Source organism: Rhinolophus hipposideros (genome assembly GCF_964194185.1).
Source record: "Rhinolophus hipposideros genome assembly, chromosome: 9".
Classification (NCBI taxonomy): Eukaryota; Metazoa; Chordata; class Mammalia; order Chiroptera; family Rhinolophidae; genus Rhinolophus; species Rhinolophus hipposideros.
In genome coordinates, this window is record NC_138055.1 from 67,614,498 (window position 1) to 67,636,803 (window position 22,306).

General features: G+C 34.9%; 1 protein-coding gene and 1 pseudogene across 2 annotated transcripts in view; one reads left to right on the forward strand and one right to left on the reverse strand.

The window, feature by feature from the left end:
• ZFC3H1 (zinc finger C3H1-type containing) overlaps positions 1–22,306 on the reverse strand; it is a 50,918-nt gene that overhangs the window by 27,337 nt on the left and 1,275 nt on the right. The window contains exons 2-8 of the mRNA XM_081058230.1: positions 17,273–17,689; positions 8,564–8,628; positions 5,891–6,089; positions 5,415–5,638; positions 3,966–4,089; positions 1,404–1,501; positions 122–331 (exon numbers count right to left, since the gene is read on the reverse strand). Of these exons, the coding sequence (XP_080914356.1) occupies positions 122–331; positions 1,404–1,501; positions 3,966–4,089; positions 5,415–5,638; positions 5,891–6,089; positions 8,564–8,628; positions 17,273–17,689 (1,337 nt within the window). The remainder of the gene's footprint in view (positions 1–121; positions 332–1,403; positions 1,502–3,965; positions 4,090–5,414; positions 5,639–5,890; positions 6,090–8,563; positions 8,629–17,272; positions 17,690–22,306) is intronic.
• Positions 2,604–3,676, forward strand: LOC308502564 (large ribosomal subunit protein eL28-like; annotated as a pseudogene). Its single transcript has 2 exons — positions 2,604–2,616; positions 3,206–3,676. The product of its transcript is annotated as a large ribosomal subunit protein eL28-like (transcript).

The window sequence follows — 22,306 nt, forward strand, 5'->3', positions numbered from 1 at the left end:
ATCACTCGTGTGCCCCCTTTAATGTAATAAAAGCTCAATGAATTCCAATAAGCAGAAAACAGTAGGGCTACCTAAAACTAAGCTCTGGAGCACCACCTAGAGGTGCGGGCACCTAAATTACCTCTGGCTTAAAAGCTCTTTTATTCGCTAGAGATTTAAGTAGCTCTTCTCGAAGCAGCATTTCTTCCTCTTCTTCTTCATCTGCAAAAGGTGGTTTTGGAGGCTGCTCTGGATCTTCAGGTGGGAGAGGTGGTAAAGGTGGTACAGGAGGTAGAGGTTCAAGAGAAACACACAAGCCTTCCACAAAAGGCTGGCTCAAAGGTGGCAAAGACTAGTTATTTTTAAAAAAGAAGAAATAGTAATTACAATGCAAATTTTACGAATTCCAAATGTTTATCTCTGGAGCAACATTAAATTAGAAAATGGTCAACTTTAGGTTATTATTTTAGCTGTAAGCATAAATGAATTAAATATACTGTAAATCTCAAAACTATCCCAGAATTCAATATTTAGCCATGAAAAAAGTGTAATTTTCACAATAAAAATAAAATCAACAAAATTTGAAACATTGATGAACTTCAAGATAATTATACAAAGTTCTCTACTGCTGTTCTTATCTTCACTTAGCAATCTAAAAGATACAGAAATCAAATTTTACAGGGTCTATCCCTCTAGCTGACTACCTGAAAATAACTAGAGAGATTGAAAACCCAGGTACTTGATATTTAAGTAAAAATCTAAACTTAGGAACCAAAGGGATTCTGGAAATACATGGTCCAGAGTAACTTAAGATATAAGAGTCAAGAAGAATTACCACTATACTCTTAAATCCTTGTGAAATGGCTCTTAGAGATTATGGATATAGAAAACAAATTTTACCCAAATTCCTGAGTTTGTATATATTTTTGCTTCAAAAACCTTCCGGTACTACCACTGGCATTTAAAACAATTCAAGGAAGAAAGAAAAAAATGTTTTCTCTCACTCTCTGCTCTAATATCCCCCTCATTTTAAACTTCCTAGGAGGACACCAGATGACTAATATCCTCCTCATCTTCAACTTCCTAGGAGGACACCTAGGAACTGTGAAATGGAAAGATTCCCTCTAACATATTGAGAAAGATCCTGTTGGGTCTCTAGGTTCTCTTAATCTAGAAATAGTTTTGACTTTGTCATTCTCCCACTGTCTTTGCTTTTGAAAAATATCTACCAAATGGACAGTCTTCCAAAAAATAATCAACTGCTTATTCCATAGGTGTGTATTAATTTTGGTAAACAATTCTGAGTTTTTAGAGCTCTCTTCAAACCTAACCATTTGTTAATTTACATGCCAGTTTTTCAAAACATATTAGAAATGACACAAAACAACACAATTTTCTTGGAAATAATATCAATTCTCACTTACAGAAACCTGAGGTGGTGGAGGCAAAGAAATAGATGGTGCTGAAGAAAAGTACCCCAATGAACATTCAGAAAAGAATGGTGGTTGCACCGGTGAAGGAGCTGAAAAAAAATTTTTTATAGGAGTTTAAAACAGAAATACTTCAACAGGAATAAATTAAATTTATACGTTTGAAGAAATACAAATGTACCTAGGTAGAGTGCAAATTAGACTTTCTTAATCTCTAATGAAATCTTTAACCTCCAAGAGACCACCTCCACCTCCTTAAAATTGTTCTCATGTTATCATAAAGTCAGCCATCCAGTTAAACTGACATTAATCCCTCAAAACTCTCCACTTTTTCTACTTTTCACCTAATGATAATAGAGAACGGAGCAGTTTTTCTTACAAACATACTTGTTAAGGAATAAAATAATTCCTCAAAACCTGCCAAAGTGCCTAAACCAAAGGAAAACAGTGACATGGGGACTCCATTCTTTCCTTCATGTGGAGCAAAGAAAAGTGAAGAAATGGACTACTTAAGTTGTACAGAAAGCAATAGGACTAGAAATGAAAAGACCTACCTACTGTATATAATCAATAAAGTGTACATTTTTTCACACGTTAGTAATTCTTAGTTATTGATGCATCTCAGTTAAATTATTAGCATTTCTTCTTCCTTGGTAGCAGATAAAAATAATTGTGCATTTTACCTTCAATGGTTTCTTAAGACTCAGCGAAATGTGGCAGATTCAAAGACTACTCTTGCTACTAATCATGATATAACCGTAGGAAAAACTAATGTTTCTTTGTCCCAGTTGTCTTAAAAGTCAATATAGATATTAACCACATGCTTTATATAGGGTTGACTTGTGGCCCAAATGATACCATTTGAATATACAATGGCTTTTAGAAGATTTTACTTCTTAAAAATATAAATGTCTGTAGTGAATATGGGAAGTTAAAATTTGACAAAGCTGAGCAGGGAATATATTCTCTGTATAATAAATTTTTTACAAAATTCTTTTAAAAGCATAGATCATAAAGTTATTTTATAGAAATACAGAGTATTAATAATATTGTCAAACTTGGGAACTACTATGAATCATCTCCAAGAACCTGGAAATAAGAAAATTAAAGATTGACCAAAGAGTTAAATTATGAAATCAAAACATAATTTCATGTAAGATTATCAAACATCAGTCTAAAAACAATAACCTGAATATGAGCACTTTCGGTAAACATTACCCAAATCATACAGATTCTGCCTAGTTTCTAGTCTAGACACACTGAAGTAGGATTCTAGTTTGATTTAATCTCACAATATGATCCCAGCGAGAAATATTCTGATCATATGGTCTTTAAAAAGTCCAGTTCTGGAATGTCAACTGCATTTGGTTGTCTGACTCAATCTTATGTGTTTTAATTAGTGAGAGAACAGGTATCTTACAGACAATAACCCCTGAAAATGAACTCAAGCAAGTCTCTAACCCTCCAGGAAGAGGCACATTCCAGAATATGCAATCTAATTAAGGTACAGCCCTGACCAATTCTCACTGGCCTTTCCTGAGGTGCTATTAGTATCACTTTCCATCTCCAAATTCCTACAAAGTATCATCACTGGAAGGAAGAAGGAAGCCTAAAAAGCGAGAATGATCCTTTTGACTAAAATCCAAAAAATCTTGGATATAGAGATACTTAACAGATCAAAGGTTTATTCGTTTTGTGTTGTTTTTTTTAAGGCAGTGTTCTTATCTGCTTCTATACTTTTTAGATCAGATCATTAATAATAGGTTCAAACACTGCCTTTTCTTAATGCTATCTAGAAGAAACACTTGGGCTCTTTCCATCTCTGACTGCCACAACAGGAGGAGCTGTCGCCACGTCAGTGCATTTGCAATGGATGGTCGTGCGCAACTGCTTCAGCTTCCTGATCAAAAGGAACAAGCAGACAAACAGCATTGAGCCCAATAATCTGAAGGCCTGCAACTCCTTCCGCTACAATGGGCTGATTCACCGCAAGATGGTGAGCGTGGAGCCAATAGCCGATGGCAAAGGTGTGGTGGTCCTCATGAAGCAGCGATCCAGTCAGCGAAAGCCAGCCACCTCCTATGTGCGGACCACCATCAACAAGAACGCCTGGCCACCCACCCTCAGCAGTATCCGGCACTCGATCTGCAAGAACAAGTACCGCCCGGACCTGCGCATGGCTGCCATTCGCAGTCAGCGCCATCCTGCGCAGCCAGACGCCGGTGACACTGAAGAGGAAGTGGGCTCGCTTCACCAAGGGCTCTTGAGCACCTCACTCCCAAAGTAATAAAGCATCAAGAGTCAAAAATAAATAAATAAATACATACATACATACATACATAAAAAAGAGAAACACTTGGAAATAAAGGTTAATGTTACACATTTGAGGTTTGCTCTAAAAGTATTTTACAACACCAAATAATGCCTATGGTTGAACAATCCACTAACAAATCTCCCTTTCATTACATATTTCTTTCAAGGTTTTAGGTAGCTTCATGACCATTTTCTTTTTAATAATTATGAATATGCAAATGTTTTACATATTTTAGCTCATACCTGGAGAATTGGTTTCACTATCTGTATCCATAGCAACTTCTTCATAGTTATCATATTGATAAATGCCTCCTCCACTATCAGTAGGTTGCTTATCTAAAGATCGTCTCAGGTCAGGATCTGAAGACTAATTGACACAGGAGGTTTAGTTTCACAGCATTTTGTCTTAGTCTATTATTAGGCTAGAAATTATAAAACAATTAATAGTTATCTTCTAGGAAACAGTATCAAAAATCATGGTGATTCAGTTAGACCTGCCTATCACATTTGATTTGGGAAGTTCAATGTACATGACAGATATGCTGTGGTTGACATTTTATAACTGTCAGAAACTGGAAGCTAGCAAGGACTATCTATCCAGATAAAATCTTCCAGTTAGCTGAGCTACTAAATAATCAGCTATTCCTCTACGAAGTAACTCCAAGATCATGAATACGTACAGCCTCTCTCTGTATAAAAAACTAGATGAATAAATTCAAGTGTTATGTCATCAAAACTACAGATTATTTCAAAAAAAATCCAGTAACATTTTAGTTATGAACAAATTAATAGCTGAAAACTAGAAACTCTTGGTCAATGTGTTTGTTTTTTGTTGTTTTTTTTTTTACACTTCTTACAACATTTCGCTCACAGAGACAGCTTATAACAAACTAAAAACTAGCAAACCAATACAGATGGATATAAGAGTAATGTGTAAATACAATACTTTTCCCTAAAAAAAGATTCTATCAAAGGGCTTTTTAGAACTTTAAAGTATGAAATACTTATAAATTCCCTGCTTAAGCAAACCTAACTCCCGACTCCCTAGAATTAAAGAGCTTACTCTTAATATCTCTCTATTCTTCATTAGTACACTCACAAGTGTAGTCTCAAAGTTCATAATTCTGAAAATTATCATTGATAATAGCACTAGATCAATATTAAATCTCCAATATACTTCCTGACACCACCCATAAAAGATAATGAGTCATTCAGTCATTATCAATGACTTACACATAGTAAAAGCTCACAAATGCTTGTTAACTAAGTAGCTATTGAACTTGCATTAAAATCGTCTATACCGATTAATCATGACACACTTCTAACTCTATAATACTAATCAACAAAAAAAGAATGAAATTCTGCCCTTGTTCTTAGTTTTAGGTAACAGCCATTTTTAGAATAAGTCCTCCCTACAATTTAGTAATCCTACTTTCTTCTAAATAGAAAATGATGAAAAAGCTAAATGCAGGCTTTACTAAGCATAATTTTAGTCTTTCTTTCATTTCTTCCATTTGTAATATCTAGAAAAGACTAATTCTCAACTATAAATTACGCTTCCTTCTCCCCACGAGTTATTTATGTAACAAACTATGAAACACAAGAACTTTACGCTTCTTAGTTGACTGAATTTATGAAATAAAGACACTTAAATTTGAGTAATGTTTTGATTTTACATTTTGCACTCCTTACTTTACTTCGTGATCGCCTCTTTCCACCAACCAATTTCATGAATCGATTGTACTGCTCTTCCTGATTTGAGAGATCTCGAATTTTTCTGATTTCTTCTTCCCTTTTCCTTCTCTCTTCTTCTTCAGCTTGTTTCCGCAGATCCTCTTCTTTCTGTCTTTCCTGTTCTTTTTGTTGTTGTAGTTTCTTCCATGCCTTTGTTTGCTGCTTCCTCAATGCCTGTTTAGCTTTAAATGGAAAATATAGAATCAGTTATCTATTAAGAGTTAGAATTTTCTAGAGGATAAAAGAAAACAAGAGCTTTAAAATTATTTTCATTATCATGAAGTCATATACATAGCCATTGCTCAGTTCTGTTTACATAGGATTGCCCTCCATTCAGGGCCTTATAATTCCCCAAATGCAAAACTTTCTGAATTGAAATCTAGACACTATACTGATACATAAAATCATTTAAAAGAATTTAACTGAATGATCACCTGTAGTGCTAACTTTTTTGGCCGAATGTGTTTTTGTACTGGTTTTAACTTTTTGCTGTACAGTTTTCGTCTTAGTCAACTTTTCTTTGCTTTCTTTCATCACCTGCTGTTCTTTTTGTTGCCATTTTTTACTTGCTGACTGAAGAGCCAAAAGACGAAGCTGTAGTTCAGATAGTTCCTCTTCATCTTCACCAAGTTTCTTTAAAAAAAGAAATAGTTGCAGTTTTTAAATTATTTGACCTTAAACATTTCACCAAATCAAAACTTTTATAAATATCAGAATTTAAAGTTAGTTTTAAGGCAAATATTTAAATGGAAAATATAAATAAGGAAACTACTTACCATAGCCCTAGACCCTAACTCAGTCCCTATAATACAAACAGAAGACCAATCTATGGAGGGTGACTGTGTATACGCATATGTGCAGGGTTGGAGGAGGAGGACACAACTGATGGAAAAAGATGATGCAAAAAAATGAAAGTTAAGGGTTAGAGATTAGCATTTAACTGGGCTTCCCAAACGAGTAAAAATCTGATATCAATGAACTCAGGGAAAAAAAAAAAAAAACCCAAGGAATGAAGAATGAAGTGGTTATCATGTGATTTACCAGCCGGTATCAGGCAACTGATACACTTCAGTCAAGATTCAAACTTGCAAACTTTTAAAAATATGTATTTTATAATTCTATAGTGTTGAAGGAAAAAAAATACATAAAGATTTGCTTACATTTGAATATTACATGTTCTAAAGCTATAGATACTTATTTGAATATTTAAAATACTTTAAACACCCAAGACTTTTCTTTAGGGAAACTAAAACAGGAAGACAGATTAAGAGTGAACGTTTGAAAAAAAAAAAAAAAAGAGTGAACGTTTGAAATTTTTTTTTTCAATTGAAATAACTTAAATTTTTCACTCTACCTTTTTTGAGATAATTTTTAAAATTAGTCTATTCTCTACATTTTAGCTAAAATATAATTGAAAATGTCAGGCAACCTAAGCAAAGGTTCTGAATTGGAGAACATGGATTTACAGGGGAGGAAATTAGGGGTCCAGTCCTTTGGACTCACTACTCCTTGAAGTTAAACACAAAATTATGTTTTTTCCTTTATTATGTTATATATGGAAGGAAAGAAGGAAATCAAAAGAATCTAAGACTCAAAAAAGGTTAAAGCCCATGTATCTAATAACTTTTTCTTGTAGGTGAATTGTGATTACATTTTTCTAAAATCCAATTAAATTATTTAATTCTTAAAGAAAGCAGTGGATCCTGTAACATACTGGTTTCACCTTAATATGAACTGTTATAAATCCCTCACTAAACTATCATCACATATTTCAGTACTTCAGTTTACCCAAATCAGGATATAGTTACCCTTTCCACTACAGGGAAATAGATGTAACAAATAAGTTTTAAAATTACCATGATTCTTTTTTATTCTAAGTCACTTAAACATACTGAATTCTACTGCTTGGTACTGAAGTTCTAGAGCCATACTGTCCAATGTGGTAAAAATGAATCACATGTAGCTACTTGAACTGAATTAAAAAATTTAGTTCCTCAGCCACACTAATCCCATTTCAAGTGCTTAATACTCACATGTGGTTAACAGCTACCATATTGGAAAGTACAGATATGGAACATTTCCATTATTGTAGAAAATTCTATTGGATTTTGGACAGTGCTGATCTAGACAGTTTAAAATAAAGCTATCATCACCGTTCAACTGAGACTTAAGTCTTTGATTACTTTTTGCAACTATTCCTTTTGAAATGAAAGAAACCACTGATTCTGTCACGCAACTTTATGCTTCTTAAAGCAGCTACATGATCAGTAAGAAGAGCACTGAACCTCACTCAACTCCTTGCTCTGACAATTAAGTCGTATGTAACTTCAGGCAAATCACCTAACCTACCCATAAGAATCTTACCTTATCAATAAAACATGTCAACTTATTTTACGGAGTTATTGTGAGGACATTAAAAACCATTATATAGACGCGTGTATGTGGATGTGCATCTGTCATACTATCATCCTTAATTTCAGGACCATCTTTTTCCTAAAGACCCTAGATTCTGCCTCATTATAATTTACTCATAAAAACTAACTGAAATCTTAATGGAATAAATTGCAGCTATTTCAGATCTCTAATTCGACAAAGAAAAGGCTTGGGTTATTAAGTGCCTATTAAATGTCAAACACAGTACTTGATGCTTCTGTATTTTATCCCGCTGAACCTCACAACAACCCAGAGAACAGATGATATGAAACTCATTTTGTAAAGAAGAAAAACAGAGGCAAGCTTACACATGATCAGTCAGCTAAGAGGAGGAGCTAGACCTGATCAAGGTCTGTCTAACCCCAAAGCTTTCCCACAAGGGATAATCACGCCAAAATTCAAAAAGAATGTATCTGAATGAAAATTAAAAGTTTCAAAAACAAACAAAAAGATTATCTATGGATATATGTAACACTTCAATTAAACACAATTTAACTGATCCCAGAAAAATACTCCAAGACATCTCTCTAGATTTTCTTATGTTTAAGGCTTATGTCCAAATATAGGTAAAACAATATGAACAAAAATTAGTGGAAAAGGAAGACAGAATTTTCCTTTCAAAAGAACACAAGAATCAGTCTTACAGTGATATCCAATCCTACAAAATATCTTACCTTTTCAGATAGAATATCTGAGGCACTAATTCTTCTTGTTAAATTTTGTTCTTTATCTTCTAATCCTTTAAAAATGAAAACAGCATACTTTGAATACTCTAAAGATAGCTACAACCAATTTAAAACAAAATGCTACATAATGTTTAATATTTTTTAAAGGGTCTCATTTTCTAGTCTCTAAAGGAAAAGAACGCTGTTAGAGAAAATGAAAATCTAACCAAACTTCTCATATTAGCTCCATTTCTAAGTTACGAGGCAAAATGACTCAAAATATTAAATAATAAATTAAAAACTCATTTTGATAAAATGACTTCTGAACTAAAAATAATTATTTCAAATAAGAACAGAATTTACAGACTAGACAAGCAAAGCTTCGTTACCAAATAGATAACACCCATTGATAGAATATAATGATCATTAATTCAAACTAAATAAAATGAATTCAACATTTATAATTTTTAATTGGATTTCTGCCTTAAAGAAATGGCCCTCTATTGATCTAGAAAAAAATCGGCAGAAGTATCAGCAAAATTAAATCCATCTACACATTTTCCCAGAATTCTAGCCTTGGGCGCAGACTTCTGATGAAATTATTTACAAAATCTCATTTATATATTATTTAATCTATGACAGCTCTACAAATCACATAATAGTTACAGTACATTTACAAGAGTATTTACATACACTTTTGTAGCTAAAACAGATGAATTTAAAAACTAAGAGAGTGTTTCCTCAAGATGACACATCTGAAGTCTAAGTTCCAAGCCTAGTTTCTTTTTCCCCATTAACAATATCTGTCAGTGTTCCAAACATCCTAATTTGATTGTTCAAGGTCTACTGGTAAAAGAACGGACAACTTATTCGATAACTAGAAAATGACTAATCAAGTACCCTAGACAAAGTAAATAGAAGGCAAACACCAAATTTTGAATTAGATCGGTTGTGCTCTAAGGCTTGTTTTGGAATTGCGAATTTGTTGATATATGAGAAAATAATTTGAGCCTAACACAAAGTTTCATGCTTATGTGCAACTTGTCTCCGAGAGAATGGAGAAAACTGACACCCAGGTGATCCAAGCCATGTAGGAATACACAAACCCCACACTTTGAGCGTCTACCAACTACCTCAGTTCACTGGGTTATCAGCCACACCCACCCACATCTGGTGTTACAGCTTACTGTCCAATTTCAGATAACCTTCCTTGCTCCACCTCATAATTCATAAGCTGAAAATCCTCCACTTCCACAAGCACACTTTAGGTCTTTTTTCAAGGTAAAGTGACATTACAGTATGTCAAGCATTGTTTTTTTACCATTTCACGTGTAAAGCTGTGCTACCATTTTTATTAGGTTCCTATCTATGTTTCTGGTCATTGACAAAGTTTTTGAATGTTGTTTCCCTAACTCCGTTTTGCCCATAACCCCTGTAGGTTTTATTGTGCAATTTTGCAGTGTAGTAATTTTTTAGGAATGCACAAGACACATTATAGCAAAACTGACCATACTTCAAAGAACACCAGCATAATGACTATTAGACAAAAATGAACAAGGAAGAAAATAAAGACACAGACTTCCAATAATAGATGTAGAAAGCACTACACTTTCCTCTACATGAGAAGCCTATTAGCTGACGATGATCCCTCTTGTCTATAAAGTGTGGCTGCACCTCCCTTGAAGGTAGCACAGAGGCAAATATCCATTAAGCTAGCAGGTACCTTATGGGCACAATGCTACCGTAAACATAAGCACAAACCATAAATTTCTGACTATAACTTTACAAAGATTATAAAAGGAGGTCATTGTTTAATTGACCAAATGTGTGGTTAGGCACTGTTCTATCCCTATCATGTCTCTCTAAAATAAAATAATTATTTTAATTCTTACTCAATACTTCCAAAATGAAAATTGTTCTTGTGCAGTTAAACAGTATTTTAAAAATTATTACATGGTATTTTGAACTGAGCTAGAGACAGTCATCAGGATATAGGTGGCAGTTAAAGCCATAATAATTGAAAACAACCCAGAAGAATGGAACACTGAGGACATTAAGTTACAAAGAAAAATTATTTTTTAAAAAAAGGAAAATCAGAAAGTTATAAGAAAGTCCAAATGTGTACGGTATCACAGAAACTCCAAAATTTCAAGATTAGTGAGAAAAACATCACGAATATAGATCTCTACTTCTTATAGAATCTTCTCAATATTGTGGCCAGAGTGATCCTTTGAGAATATAAATCAAATTATGTCAGTCCTTTAGCTCAAGACCCTGTAAAAGCTTCCATTTCCCTGAGAATGAAAACCAAAGTCCTTATAAGGCTCTACATGCTCTCTCCCAACCCATCATCTTTGACCTCCTCTCCCACTAATCATCCCCTCACTACTCATTCCCCTCACTCTCTCTTTTTTAATGGCATAGGCCTGCCTGTTATTCCCCGAATAAACCAGGCACCCTTCTGCCTTAGGGTCATTAGTCTAGTTCAGTGATTCTCAAACTTCAGCAGGTATTAGAATCAACAGGAGGGCTTGTTAAATACAGATTGCTGAGCCCCATTTCCAGAGTTTCCAATCAGCAGATAGATCTGGGGTAGGGCCTAAAAGTCTGCATTTCTACCAAGTTCCCAGGTAATGCTAGTCTTCAAGGACCACAGTTAGAAAACCATTGCTTCTAGTTACTTCTTTGCCTAGAAATCTCTTCCCCCAGATACCCATTTGGCTGTTTCCTCACCATCTTCAAAGCCTTTATTTAAATCTCACCTTCAAATCCAGGCCTCTCCTGATCACCCATTAATACTGCAACCTATACCGACTATCCCCATCCTACATACCCTGTTATAGTTTCTCTCTTTCTGTAACTATTATTTACTGTCTCCCCCTGTAAAATGCAAGCCCATGAAGGCATAAATAATTATCTATTTTTTTCACTGATATATTTCCAAGAGCTTGGAATAAAGTGCTTAATTAGTTTTTGAATGAATAGATGAAATGAAAAAATGGAAAAGGAATTTTGCAATTAGGTCAAAGTAACCTCATATTTTACTAGGAGTGAAAAGCATACTGCTTTGGGTAAAGAGAGGGAATGAGAGATAAAGTGAAGAGAGTTAACACAGACTAGCCTTTCCAGAAGTTTGCTTGAAAAGACAGCAGTTAAAGGAGAATGCTGAATGGGGAGGAGGGAGTGCTTAAATTTTGGGATGAACACTCAAATATGTTTATAATAAAAACCCATTAAGAGAAAGTGGTTAAAGGTGAATCAAATAAACAGACAGAACAAGGTCCCAGAGAATGTGAGAGAAGTTAAGAGCGAGGAATACAGATTAAAACAAAGTGGCCATAAACAAGAAGTCACCACTTCCAAAAAGTGAAGGAACTGAAGTGAAAATCAATATGGATATACGTTTATAGCTAGGAAGTGAGAAACTGTAAATTGAATGAGATCACTTGAAATAGGAATCAAGCTCATATGCTGAGAATAAAGGTTGAGTAAAACCCTGAAAAATGATGGTGAAGGTTTAGAAGAGTTGTGAAGAGAAATGGAAAAAAAGCTGACCAATAATGTAAAGGTTTAATAGAGCTGAGAGCCTTGCTGACGACTGGGGGAGAAAATGAATATGTAGAAACACTAATCAATGTAATTTATTGATTCAGATAATTTTAGCTTTTATTACATGGTATTCTAAACTGAGCTGAAGACAGTCAATCCCTCTTCCATACTGCTGTCAATTGCTTTTCAAAAACAGATATCCGAGGGGCGGTCGGGTGGCTCAGTTGGTTAAGAGCGAGAACTCTGAACAGCAGGGTTGCCGGTTCAATTTCCACATGGGCCAGTGAGCTGCGCCCTCCACAACTAGATTGAAGACAATGAGCTGCCTCTGAGCCTCCAGAGGGGCGGCTGGATGGCTCAGTTGGTCAGAGTGAGCTCTCAACAAGGTTGCCGGTTCAATGCCCACATGGGATAGTGGGCTGCACCCCCTACAACTAAAGATTGAAAATGGCAACTGGACTTGGAGCTGAGCTGCGCCCTCCACAACTAGACTGAAGGACAACTTGGACTTGATGGGCCCTGGAGAAACACATTCTCCACATTCCCCGATAAAATTTATAAAAAAATAAATAAAATAGATAACCGATCACATCATTTTCCTGCCTACAAATATTTGATGATCCACCTGGTGTTTAAAGACAATCTAAATTGGATTACAAAAGGCCCTTTGTAATCCAATCTCAACCTATCCTTTTGTAAATTGATATCCAAACACTCTCAGAACCATACCATATAGCCCACATTGCACCCATAATCTCAACTTCCTCTTAAAGTTCTCTGTGCCTTCATCTGCTCATTTGGTTTATTCTGACTTCTTAAGTGGAAAACACTCATTTCAAACATTTCTATCACTATGAAAACTTCCTAAATCAAGGTGGAGATATTTGGTCTTTCCTTTGTTACTGCAGGCTTTGATATAGAACTCTATTATACTCTATGATACTTGTGCGTCTTTTCTATCCCACCGGATTTTACTTTTGAAAACTGCCTGTCTGGGATCATGGTATTACATTGAAGAGATTAAAAAAAAAAAATGTCCCCGAGAATGTGTAACTAAAATCAGTCACCACTCAGGTTTGCAACCAAATTTACACCACATGGATGGCCTTGAAAACTTCAAATATAAAGCGGTCCCAGAGCACAACAAGTCTACTCAGGTGCCTGGCAACAGCAAAAGCAAATCCTCTCTGGGGAATCCATCTTTGTCCCAGGCCTCAAAAAATTTCCTCCAGGGCCGGCCCAGTGGCTCAGGCGGTTGGAGTTCCATGCTCCTGACTTCGAAGGCTGCCGGTTCGATTCCCACATGGGCCAGTGGGCTCTCAACCACAAGGTTGCTGGTTCAACTCCTCGAGTCCCGCAAGGGATGGTGGGCTTCGCCCCCTGCAACTAAGATTGAACAGGGCACCTTGAGCTGAGCTGCCGCTGAGATCCCGGATGGCTCAGTTGGTTGGAGTGTGTGTGTCCTTTCAACCACAAAGTTGCCAGTTCGACTCCCACAAGGGATGGTGGGCTGTGCCCCCTGCAACTAGAAAACGGCAACTGGACCTGGAACTGAGCTGCGCCCTCCACAACTAAGACTGAGGGGACAACTTGAAGCTGAACGGCACCCTCTACAACTAAGATTGAAAGGGCAACAACTTGACTTGGAAAAAAAGTCCTGGAAGTACACACTGTTGCACCAATAATGTCCCATTCCCCTTCCCCAAAAAAAATCTTTAAAAAAAATTTCCTCCAAAAAAATTCAAAGAAAAATGAGCACCTCACTTAAACAAGAAACAAACAAAAATATCACTAAGTGTTCAAGAAAAGAAGGTATCCTAAACAACCGTCAGAGATAGCAAACATCAGAAATCTGACCCACAAAGACCTCAAATTATTAGAAATTAGCAGGCAAAGGGGAGAAACAAAACAAACCTACGGTTAACATGTTTAAAGAACAGACAAATATGAAAAAAATAAGCAGAGAGAAGAAAACTGAAAAGAATGAGTTGAGTGATTTGAAAAACCAAACTAAAAGTGAAATACTAAAATAAAAACTAACAGAAATTTAAAACTCAATAGGTGGGCTTAATGCTGATTAGACACAGCTAGAGATAATCAGTGAACTGAAAGATGATACATCGGATGAAATTTCCCAGAATGTAGCAGTTAGAGATGGAAACTTAAGGGGAAGTAAGGGAAACGGAAGAGAAAATGAGATGATTCAACATAACATACATCTATACAGAGAAGAAAAAAATGGGACACTATTTTTAAGAGATGACAGTTTTTCAGAATCAATGAAAACAAGCACAACACATTGCAAATTGGATAAATAAAAAGAAATCTAGTAATACAATCAACACATCATAGTTAAACTACAGAATATCAAAGACAAAAACAACATCTTACAACAAAATACCCTCAGAAAGAAGACACATTATCTTCAAATTAGAAACTATTAAGACTGATAGCTGAGTTTTCAAAATCAGCAATGGAAGCCAGAAAATATCTTCAATATGTGATAATATAATTAACCCATCTAGAATTCTAAACCTTGGAAAATGATCGTTTAAAGAGGGCAAACAGAAATAACTTTCCATCCAGCAAACACACACTAAAGGAAATTTTTTAAAATGTATTTTAAGTATAAGTAGCTCTAGACATAGAAGGAAGAGTGAGCGCAGGAAGTGTTAAATACCTACATGGGCAAAGCTAGGCAAATATTGGTCCTTGAATATCAGGGGAAGGGTAAAGACCTTGATTAACTTTACAGACTGATAAGAATTTATGTTATAATTCCAAGAGGAACCAATATGAGAACAGAAACTTAGTACATAACTAATTTCCAAACTAGTAAAAGAAAAAAAAAATTATACAAAAAGATAATCAAGAGGTAAGAAGGAAAAATGGAACAAAAGAAAATAAATCCAAACATCAGTAATCATGACAAAAATGTGAATGAACTATTGTTTAGTTTGACAAATATCGTCAAACTAAATTACAAATTAAATCCAGCTCTATACTATGTACAAGTGACATTTGAAACATGAGGATACAGAAAGACCAAAAGGATGGAAAACGATATACAAGACATATATACTATCAGGAGAAAGATGGTGTGGCCATTAATATAGACATAAGAGAGTTCTGACAAAAACATTACTAGAGATAAAGAAGGTCATTACATAATAATAAGAATAATGAGTCAATTCTCCAGCCTCAAAGCATTTAAAGCAAATACTGAAAACTACCATTACAGTGGCATATTTTAACAAACCTCTCAATAATCGATCAAGCCGATCTAAAAATGAAGGAAGATATTAACATAAAAAGCTTGATCTAACAATCCATACGTTTCTTCCAAACACATGCAGAACAGTTCAAAAAACTGAACACATACTAAACAATAAAGAAAATCTATACAAATATTTCAAAAGATTGGTATCATATAGATCTCATTCTCTGACAATGTAACTGACTTAGAAATCAGTAACAAAAAAATACAGCTAGAAAACCAACATGTTTGTAAATTAAGAAACACACTTCCACATAGCCTGCAGGTCAAAGAAAAACAAAAATTAGAAAGTAGTCAGAAATGAATTTTTTAAATTTACATATCACAAACTGAGATGCAGCTAGAGCAGAAATTTCATAGCGCAAAATGATCTTCCTAGGAGACAGGCTGAAAACATTAATGAGTTTTAAAAGCTATGGACTTATTTCTGGGGAAATTAAAAATGGGGGATTCAATGTATAAATGCCACAGATAATTTTAAAAAGGTTAAGAGAGTCTTAAGAATAATTTTTTATACACTTTACAACTTCCCGAAAATGGACACATTACTAGAAAAATATAGCTTACCTAAACTGCCTCAACCAGACAGAAAGCATGAACAATTCGTAGTTTAAAACCTTACCAGAAAAAAACCCCATCCAGGCCCAGACACTTTTACCAGCAAGATCTACCAAATATCGCAAGGAATGATTCCAATCTTGAACTACTCCAGAGAATAAAGAAGAAACCACTCCCCAACTCATTTTGAACATCACAACCTTATACTAAACTTGGCAAGGAAAAAGGGAAAAAATTACAGGCTATGAACCCAGATGAAAAATTCTAAACAAAACATTAGCAAACTTTTATTTATGAAGGTTTTAAATTGGCCCAAACTGCAAGAACTCAAATATCCCTCAAGTGGGAAATGGATAAACTACTGTAGCATAGCCATACAATGGAACACTCAGCAGTAAGAAAGAACTACTTATACAACCACATCGATGAAACTCAAATACCCTATGCCGAGTGAAAGAAGCTAGAATCAAAAGGCAATGTACTCTATGATTCCATTTACAAGACATTCTGGAAAAGGCAAAACCATAGGGACAGTAAAGAGATCAGTGGTTACCAGATGGGCTAAGGGTTGAGGAAGTGAGGGACTGCCTACAAAAGGGTAAGGGGGAATTGGTGAGAGTTAATGGAATTGTTCCATATCTTAATTGTGGTGGCTGGCGATGGTTACCCAGCTGCCTGCTTTTGTCAAAACTCAAGGAACTACACATTTAAAAAGGGGAAGTTTTACTATATATAAATTATAACTTTATAAAGAGGAAAAGAAAAAAGTAAACCAAATCTACAATATATACGGTAAAAATGATATATGAACTAGTTGGATTTATCCCAAGTGTACAAGGGTGGCTTAACACAACAAAATCAATTAATATCATCCATTACACTAATACATTGAAGGAAAAAAATTAGATACATGCTCTTCTCAATAACGAAGAAAAAAACTGATAAACTTCAACATCCATTTCATGCTGGACATCTCAAACGAGCAATGGGGAGGGGGGTGCCCTCCTTTACCTAACACCTACAAAAACTTAGTAAACATCATGTTTAGTGGTAAACGTCAAAAGCATTCCCTTTAAGTTAGGAACTAAGGTGCTCACTATTACTCATGTTAAAAATTGTATTACAAGTTCTGACCAGCATGATGTAAAGCCAAAAAAGAAAGATTAGAATGAAACAAAGCATCATTATTCAATAATATGACTGTCGCTACATAAAGTACAAAAAGAATTCAGATAATTAGAATCATTTCAATGAAGCACGCTACCAAAATAAGTAGTTACCTGTTTAGAGAAAGAAGAAATCTTATTACTAATTGAAATGTTTAATTCCATTACCTTGACTAGATTCAGTAGTGTCAGATTTCATGGAAAGCTGTTTTGTTCCATCTTTAACTTTTTTCAAACGGTTCTTATCTCCTGGTAAAGTCAATTTTTGCCTGAGTGGTTTTAATTCAAATGCCTGAAAAGTTTTGACCTGTGTTTTCTCCTCAGGAGCGACCTCTTTACTTGAGTCTTTTGTAATACTGACATTATCAGTGCTTGTTTGGTCCTCAAAGTTCAATGTTTTAGGATCTTCCTGCACATTCTCTTCTTTGCTACTCAAAGCTAGCTTTTCATCCTTATTGATGCACTCTAGTTCCAACTGTATTTGCTTATACTTCAAAAGTAAATCTTCAAAAGTTTCTTCTCCACAATTTTCACTTTTTGATGAATAATTTTGTTTCCTTGATGGAGATCTTCCAAAACTTTTGGCTGAACAGCATATTAAGGAAACCAGTTTCCAAAATTTTTCCAGTTAATTTAACAAAAACATTAAGTTATAGGTGAATTGTTTCCTTTTGTTTTTCAAGAAAGATGAAGTGATATTTTTAAATTACTAAATTCCATTTAATATATGTGTTAATGCCCACTTTCATTATGTGCCCATATTTCAAATTTAACAAATATCCATATAAATAGTCCACTTACAAAATCACTAGTGTCAGTTATTACCCATAGTATCCACAGGTATTCCACCTAGTTAGGTTATAACATCCTTCCTTCTATGGATCGGGAAAGCCCACAATGAGTTGGATGTTAAAGATTCCTTTCTGAAGAAAGAGGGGAGAAAGTGAATGGTTTGTAACAGATGTGGATAATTTTACACTTCAGATAATCAGGAGGAAACGTTTCTTCTTTCTAATCAGTTTCTTCTTCTCTCAAATTAAAAAAAAAATAGAAATAAAAAATGAACACTGACAATAATCAAGACTAATTTATGAAAAGAAACATTTTCTTAAAAACCTAACACAACATTCTTGGAGCTCATCAAGTATACTAATATCCAATATAATCACAACTAAGACAATGAAGCAGTTGCAATAAAAAAAAACCTTTATAGTGTTCAAAATGTATCTTCTAATTTTCCTCTAAAGGATATCTAAACCAATTATTTTTGTTATTTTCTTCTCTAACATAGTGATATACAGAACATAACTTCTTTCTTGAAAACGGCTACAAAGTTCCAAACTACAATGCTCATTCAAAGTAATTAATACATATAAGAATCCTTACACCTTACTTCTCCAGCCTAGAAATTAACAAAACTGCTTTCGTGGTTTAAATGTCATTTATAGATATGAATTGACTAGAATGTAACATTACAGTTCCCAAATGTTTCTTCTCTGTTTAATAACTTACAGACAAGCAACCTGCAGAGATTTTTAACATCTCTAATCACCAATTCAAGAATGGGAATCACCACCAAATATTTTAGAAAGCGAATGAGCATTACAACTGAAAATCTTAATAGTTCTGTAGCAATAGCAATACTGTTCCAATAGCAGTTCTCTGATCTCTCCTCTTCAGAGCCAAGTTTCTTGAAAGAATACTAGTTTTTCATCACTCTTCAACCAAATGTAATCTGGATTCTGCTGACTGAATTTATCCACCATGTTTTCAAACCTTATTTTTTACCTGACCTCGCTGTAGCATTGGACACTGTAAACTATTTCTCTCTTGGCTTCCATAACTACACTCTCCCCATGTTTCCCTGCCTTTTTTTTCGCTTTAAGTTTTCACGATGTCTTTCTCTCCAACTCCTGCAATGGTGCTCCCCAGTGAACTCTACTTAGCCTCTTTCTCTTTTTGAGTGTTCTAATGCACTCCCAGTTTTACATACTACAGAACAGAAGGTTGTGGGACGGCCAGATAGCTCAGTTGGTTAGAGTGTGAGCTCTTAACAATAGGGTTGCCAGTTCAATTCCCACGTGGGCCAGTGAGCTGTACCCTCCACAACTAGACTAAAGGACCACAACTTGGAGCTGATGGGCCCTGGAGAAACACAATTCCTCAATATTCCCCATTAAAAAAAATTTTTTTTTAAAACAGAGGTTGGTCTAGTAATAGACATGTGAGGGTTCTATCTCCCACAAGCCAGCCCCCCCCCCCACCCATACTGCTGCTAGACTAACCTAGAACACAAATCTGGTCAGATCTCTTTTCTTTTTAAAATCCCACTAACAATAGAGTCCAAATCCTTATAATGGCATCTAATGCCTTTATTTCCTTTCCAATCTCACCTTTTCCGTTTATCACAATTTATGCATAGCTTTGTGTCTAGTTTTCTCTGTTCTTCAAATTAACCCCCTTTCAAATGTCACTTATGTAAAGTCGGAGAACTACTTGCTCCCCCACCCCACCATTATGTAGCCTTTTACATAAACTCTGTAATTATCTGCATCTACATCTTACTTTTCAATGGAGCTATCTAATGGCACAACCACAGTAATTTTTAAAAAATAAGAGGACCTTGGAAACATTTGTAAACGGAAGATTCCTTATACTAACAAGAAATAAAATAACAGGAGGACAGAAAAATGAGGAAAACTAATTGTTATGACTGTAACTGACTAATCTCCTTCAAGGCTAAATGAAATCTCCTACTTCTGTCTATACAAGACAGCCAGGATGAAACCAACACTTGAAAGATTTAATTTTAAACTGGTCTAGATACAATTTCTAACCGAAACCTGGTTCTAAAAAAGAACTGCTAGTCAACCTGTACAATTGCAGGTGAAAATGGAACATCTTTCTACTGATGAGACACTGGCCTAATATTTTAGCTCTCATCAGACCTGAAAGTTTAAAACAGTAGTCATCCAAAGGTGACATATGCTAAAATTAACTGACAAAGTTATCTATCACTAAGAAAAATTTAAAATAGGAATGAAAATAAGTACTGCAATAGAATCTGGTTTACACTGTCTCTTTAAAGCTGCATCTATCTAGCATAGCTTAATAATTACAGAAAAAGAAGTTAAAAAAAAAAACCAACCACTTATATTCATGCTACTTCACTTCTAGATCATGGAAATGAGTCACAGAATAACGCTTACTTTTTCTTATTGCAACATTTGTTGTAAAATAAAAATGCTATTATTATCAACAACAATGAAAATATGAATTAAACTGAGTACAATCTTGGTATTAAAGAAATCTGAATTAATAAAATTTTGTATTACAAATTTTGTTTGCTCACATTATATAAAAGTGTCCAGGAATTATGCTTTCCTTCACAAATTCTTACAAAGAATACCACCTCTAGGATCGATTAATAATACTTCACGAGAAAAACAATGAGCAGAGGATCAAAACAAGTATCCTTTTCTTAAGTGCAGCATCTGTGAAAAGAAAACCAGCAAGAGAGCTCATTTCTGATTAAGATACTACAGAAATCAGACTGGATATCTTCCGGCACTTATTTTCACATCATGCCTGTTTATTAACAAAAACACATCAACTCATAAAGACATATGGCAGAGACCACACTGGTACTAAATGAATGGACAGAAAAAAGGCAAAGGCAGGAGGTAGGTATCACCCCTTTTTCTAGTACAGAATAAAGAAAAAACTCAGCTAATACTTTTTATGTACCTCAAGTTGAACTTTTACATTAAATTGTAACTATTTCCGTTTGTCTCTCCATCATAAATTACAAGTTTCATCTTTTCTATTTGTAAAAAATATACATATATGTGCTTTTTTTTAGATTCAGAATTGACTATTGGGAAATCCTTGGTTAAAAAAATATCTTGGGCAGGGACAGGTTTTCTAATTTTATTGAAATAATATGTCTTTTAAGAAGTTAAATACCTACATGATTTTCTCTGAAACAATCCTGGAATGCTCCTAACCCAACTTTTGGTTGTAGAAGTAAGTTTTTTTTCAGGGCACTAGCACCAAAAGCTGCTGCTACTTATGTAAACCTACATCTCTTGCCCCCTTTATATCTTGACATCTGGAAAAGACCATATGGTTCTAAGTATTCTGTAAAACTAATGCTGAGTGTCTTCCAAACAAATGTCATTATATGTAAGTTTCACATTAATGAATATATTAAAAAGTCATTACACCATGGAAATTACAACCAGTAATAAAAGCGCTTAGTAAACTATTTTTATGCAGTTATCATTACTAAGTCAAGACACTGTTCTACACACCCACTATAAAACAGCAAACCTTCAGATGATTGATTCCTCAGTATAATCCTGAGTAAACGCAGGAACGTTTATGATAACCAAGAATTTAGAGGGGGAAAAAAATCAAAATATTTTGCTATTTTTCTTCCCAACCTCTCTATAATCTCCACACTCCCATACACCCCATGGCTTCCAAAATATTAAAATTAAAATACTGTTAAGTTTATCCTTCTTTCTCTGGCCCACATTTGTCAGCACTACAAATTATAAAATGTCCAAAAAGTGAACGTAATAAATAGAGAAGGAGGTAAAGTTTTCCAAAAAGACATGAATTTAAAAGCTCTAAATTAATAGAGTTGGTTCTGAAGATACAAGGTCTTTTTTCCCCCGTTTAAATGGCATCAATATGTAAGAATAAATCAAGAAAGGTGAAAACAAAATAACAAATAAAAGCAGTAGGGTTATACAGAATGAAACTTCATAATTCTCAATGTCAAGATGCAGTATGATATAAGCAACAGTATTCCCCACACTGTCTGACTCTTGTTTTTTTTCTCCCTCTAATAATCCAAGTCGACCTCCCATACAAAGTTCCTGCGTCGGCAAAAACAAATGCTAATGAAATGTGGGCTTCTGACGTACTGTTACAAATCTGATTTCAGACTCAGCTTCCACTGGCTTGGCCCCAAACCATGACACGTTCATGTTAAACAGCAACAGACCCAATAAAGCCACCTTAAGCACGACAACGTGACACCTGCGGACTGCCAAAGAACAACTTACTTTGAATTGACACAGCGACAAATAAGCGGTTCTGAAGGTTCAGAAAAGTTACTCATCTCAGACCTAGGAATGACGCTACGGGGAACTTGAGGGACACACCCAGGCCCGACGGCCACGTTAAGGATAC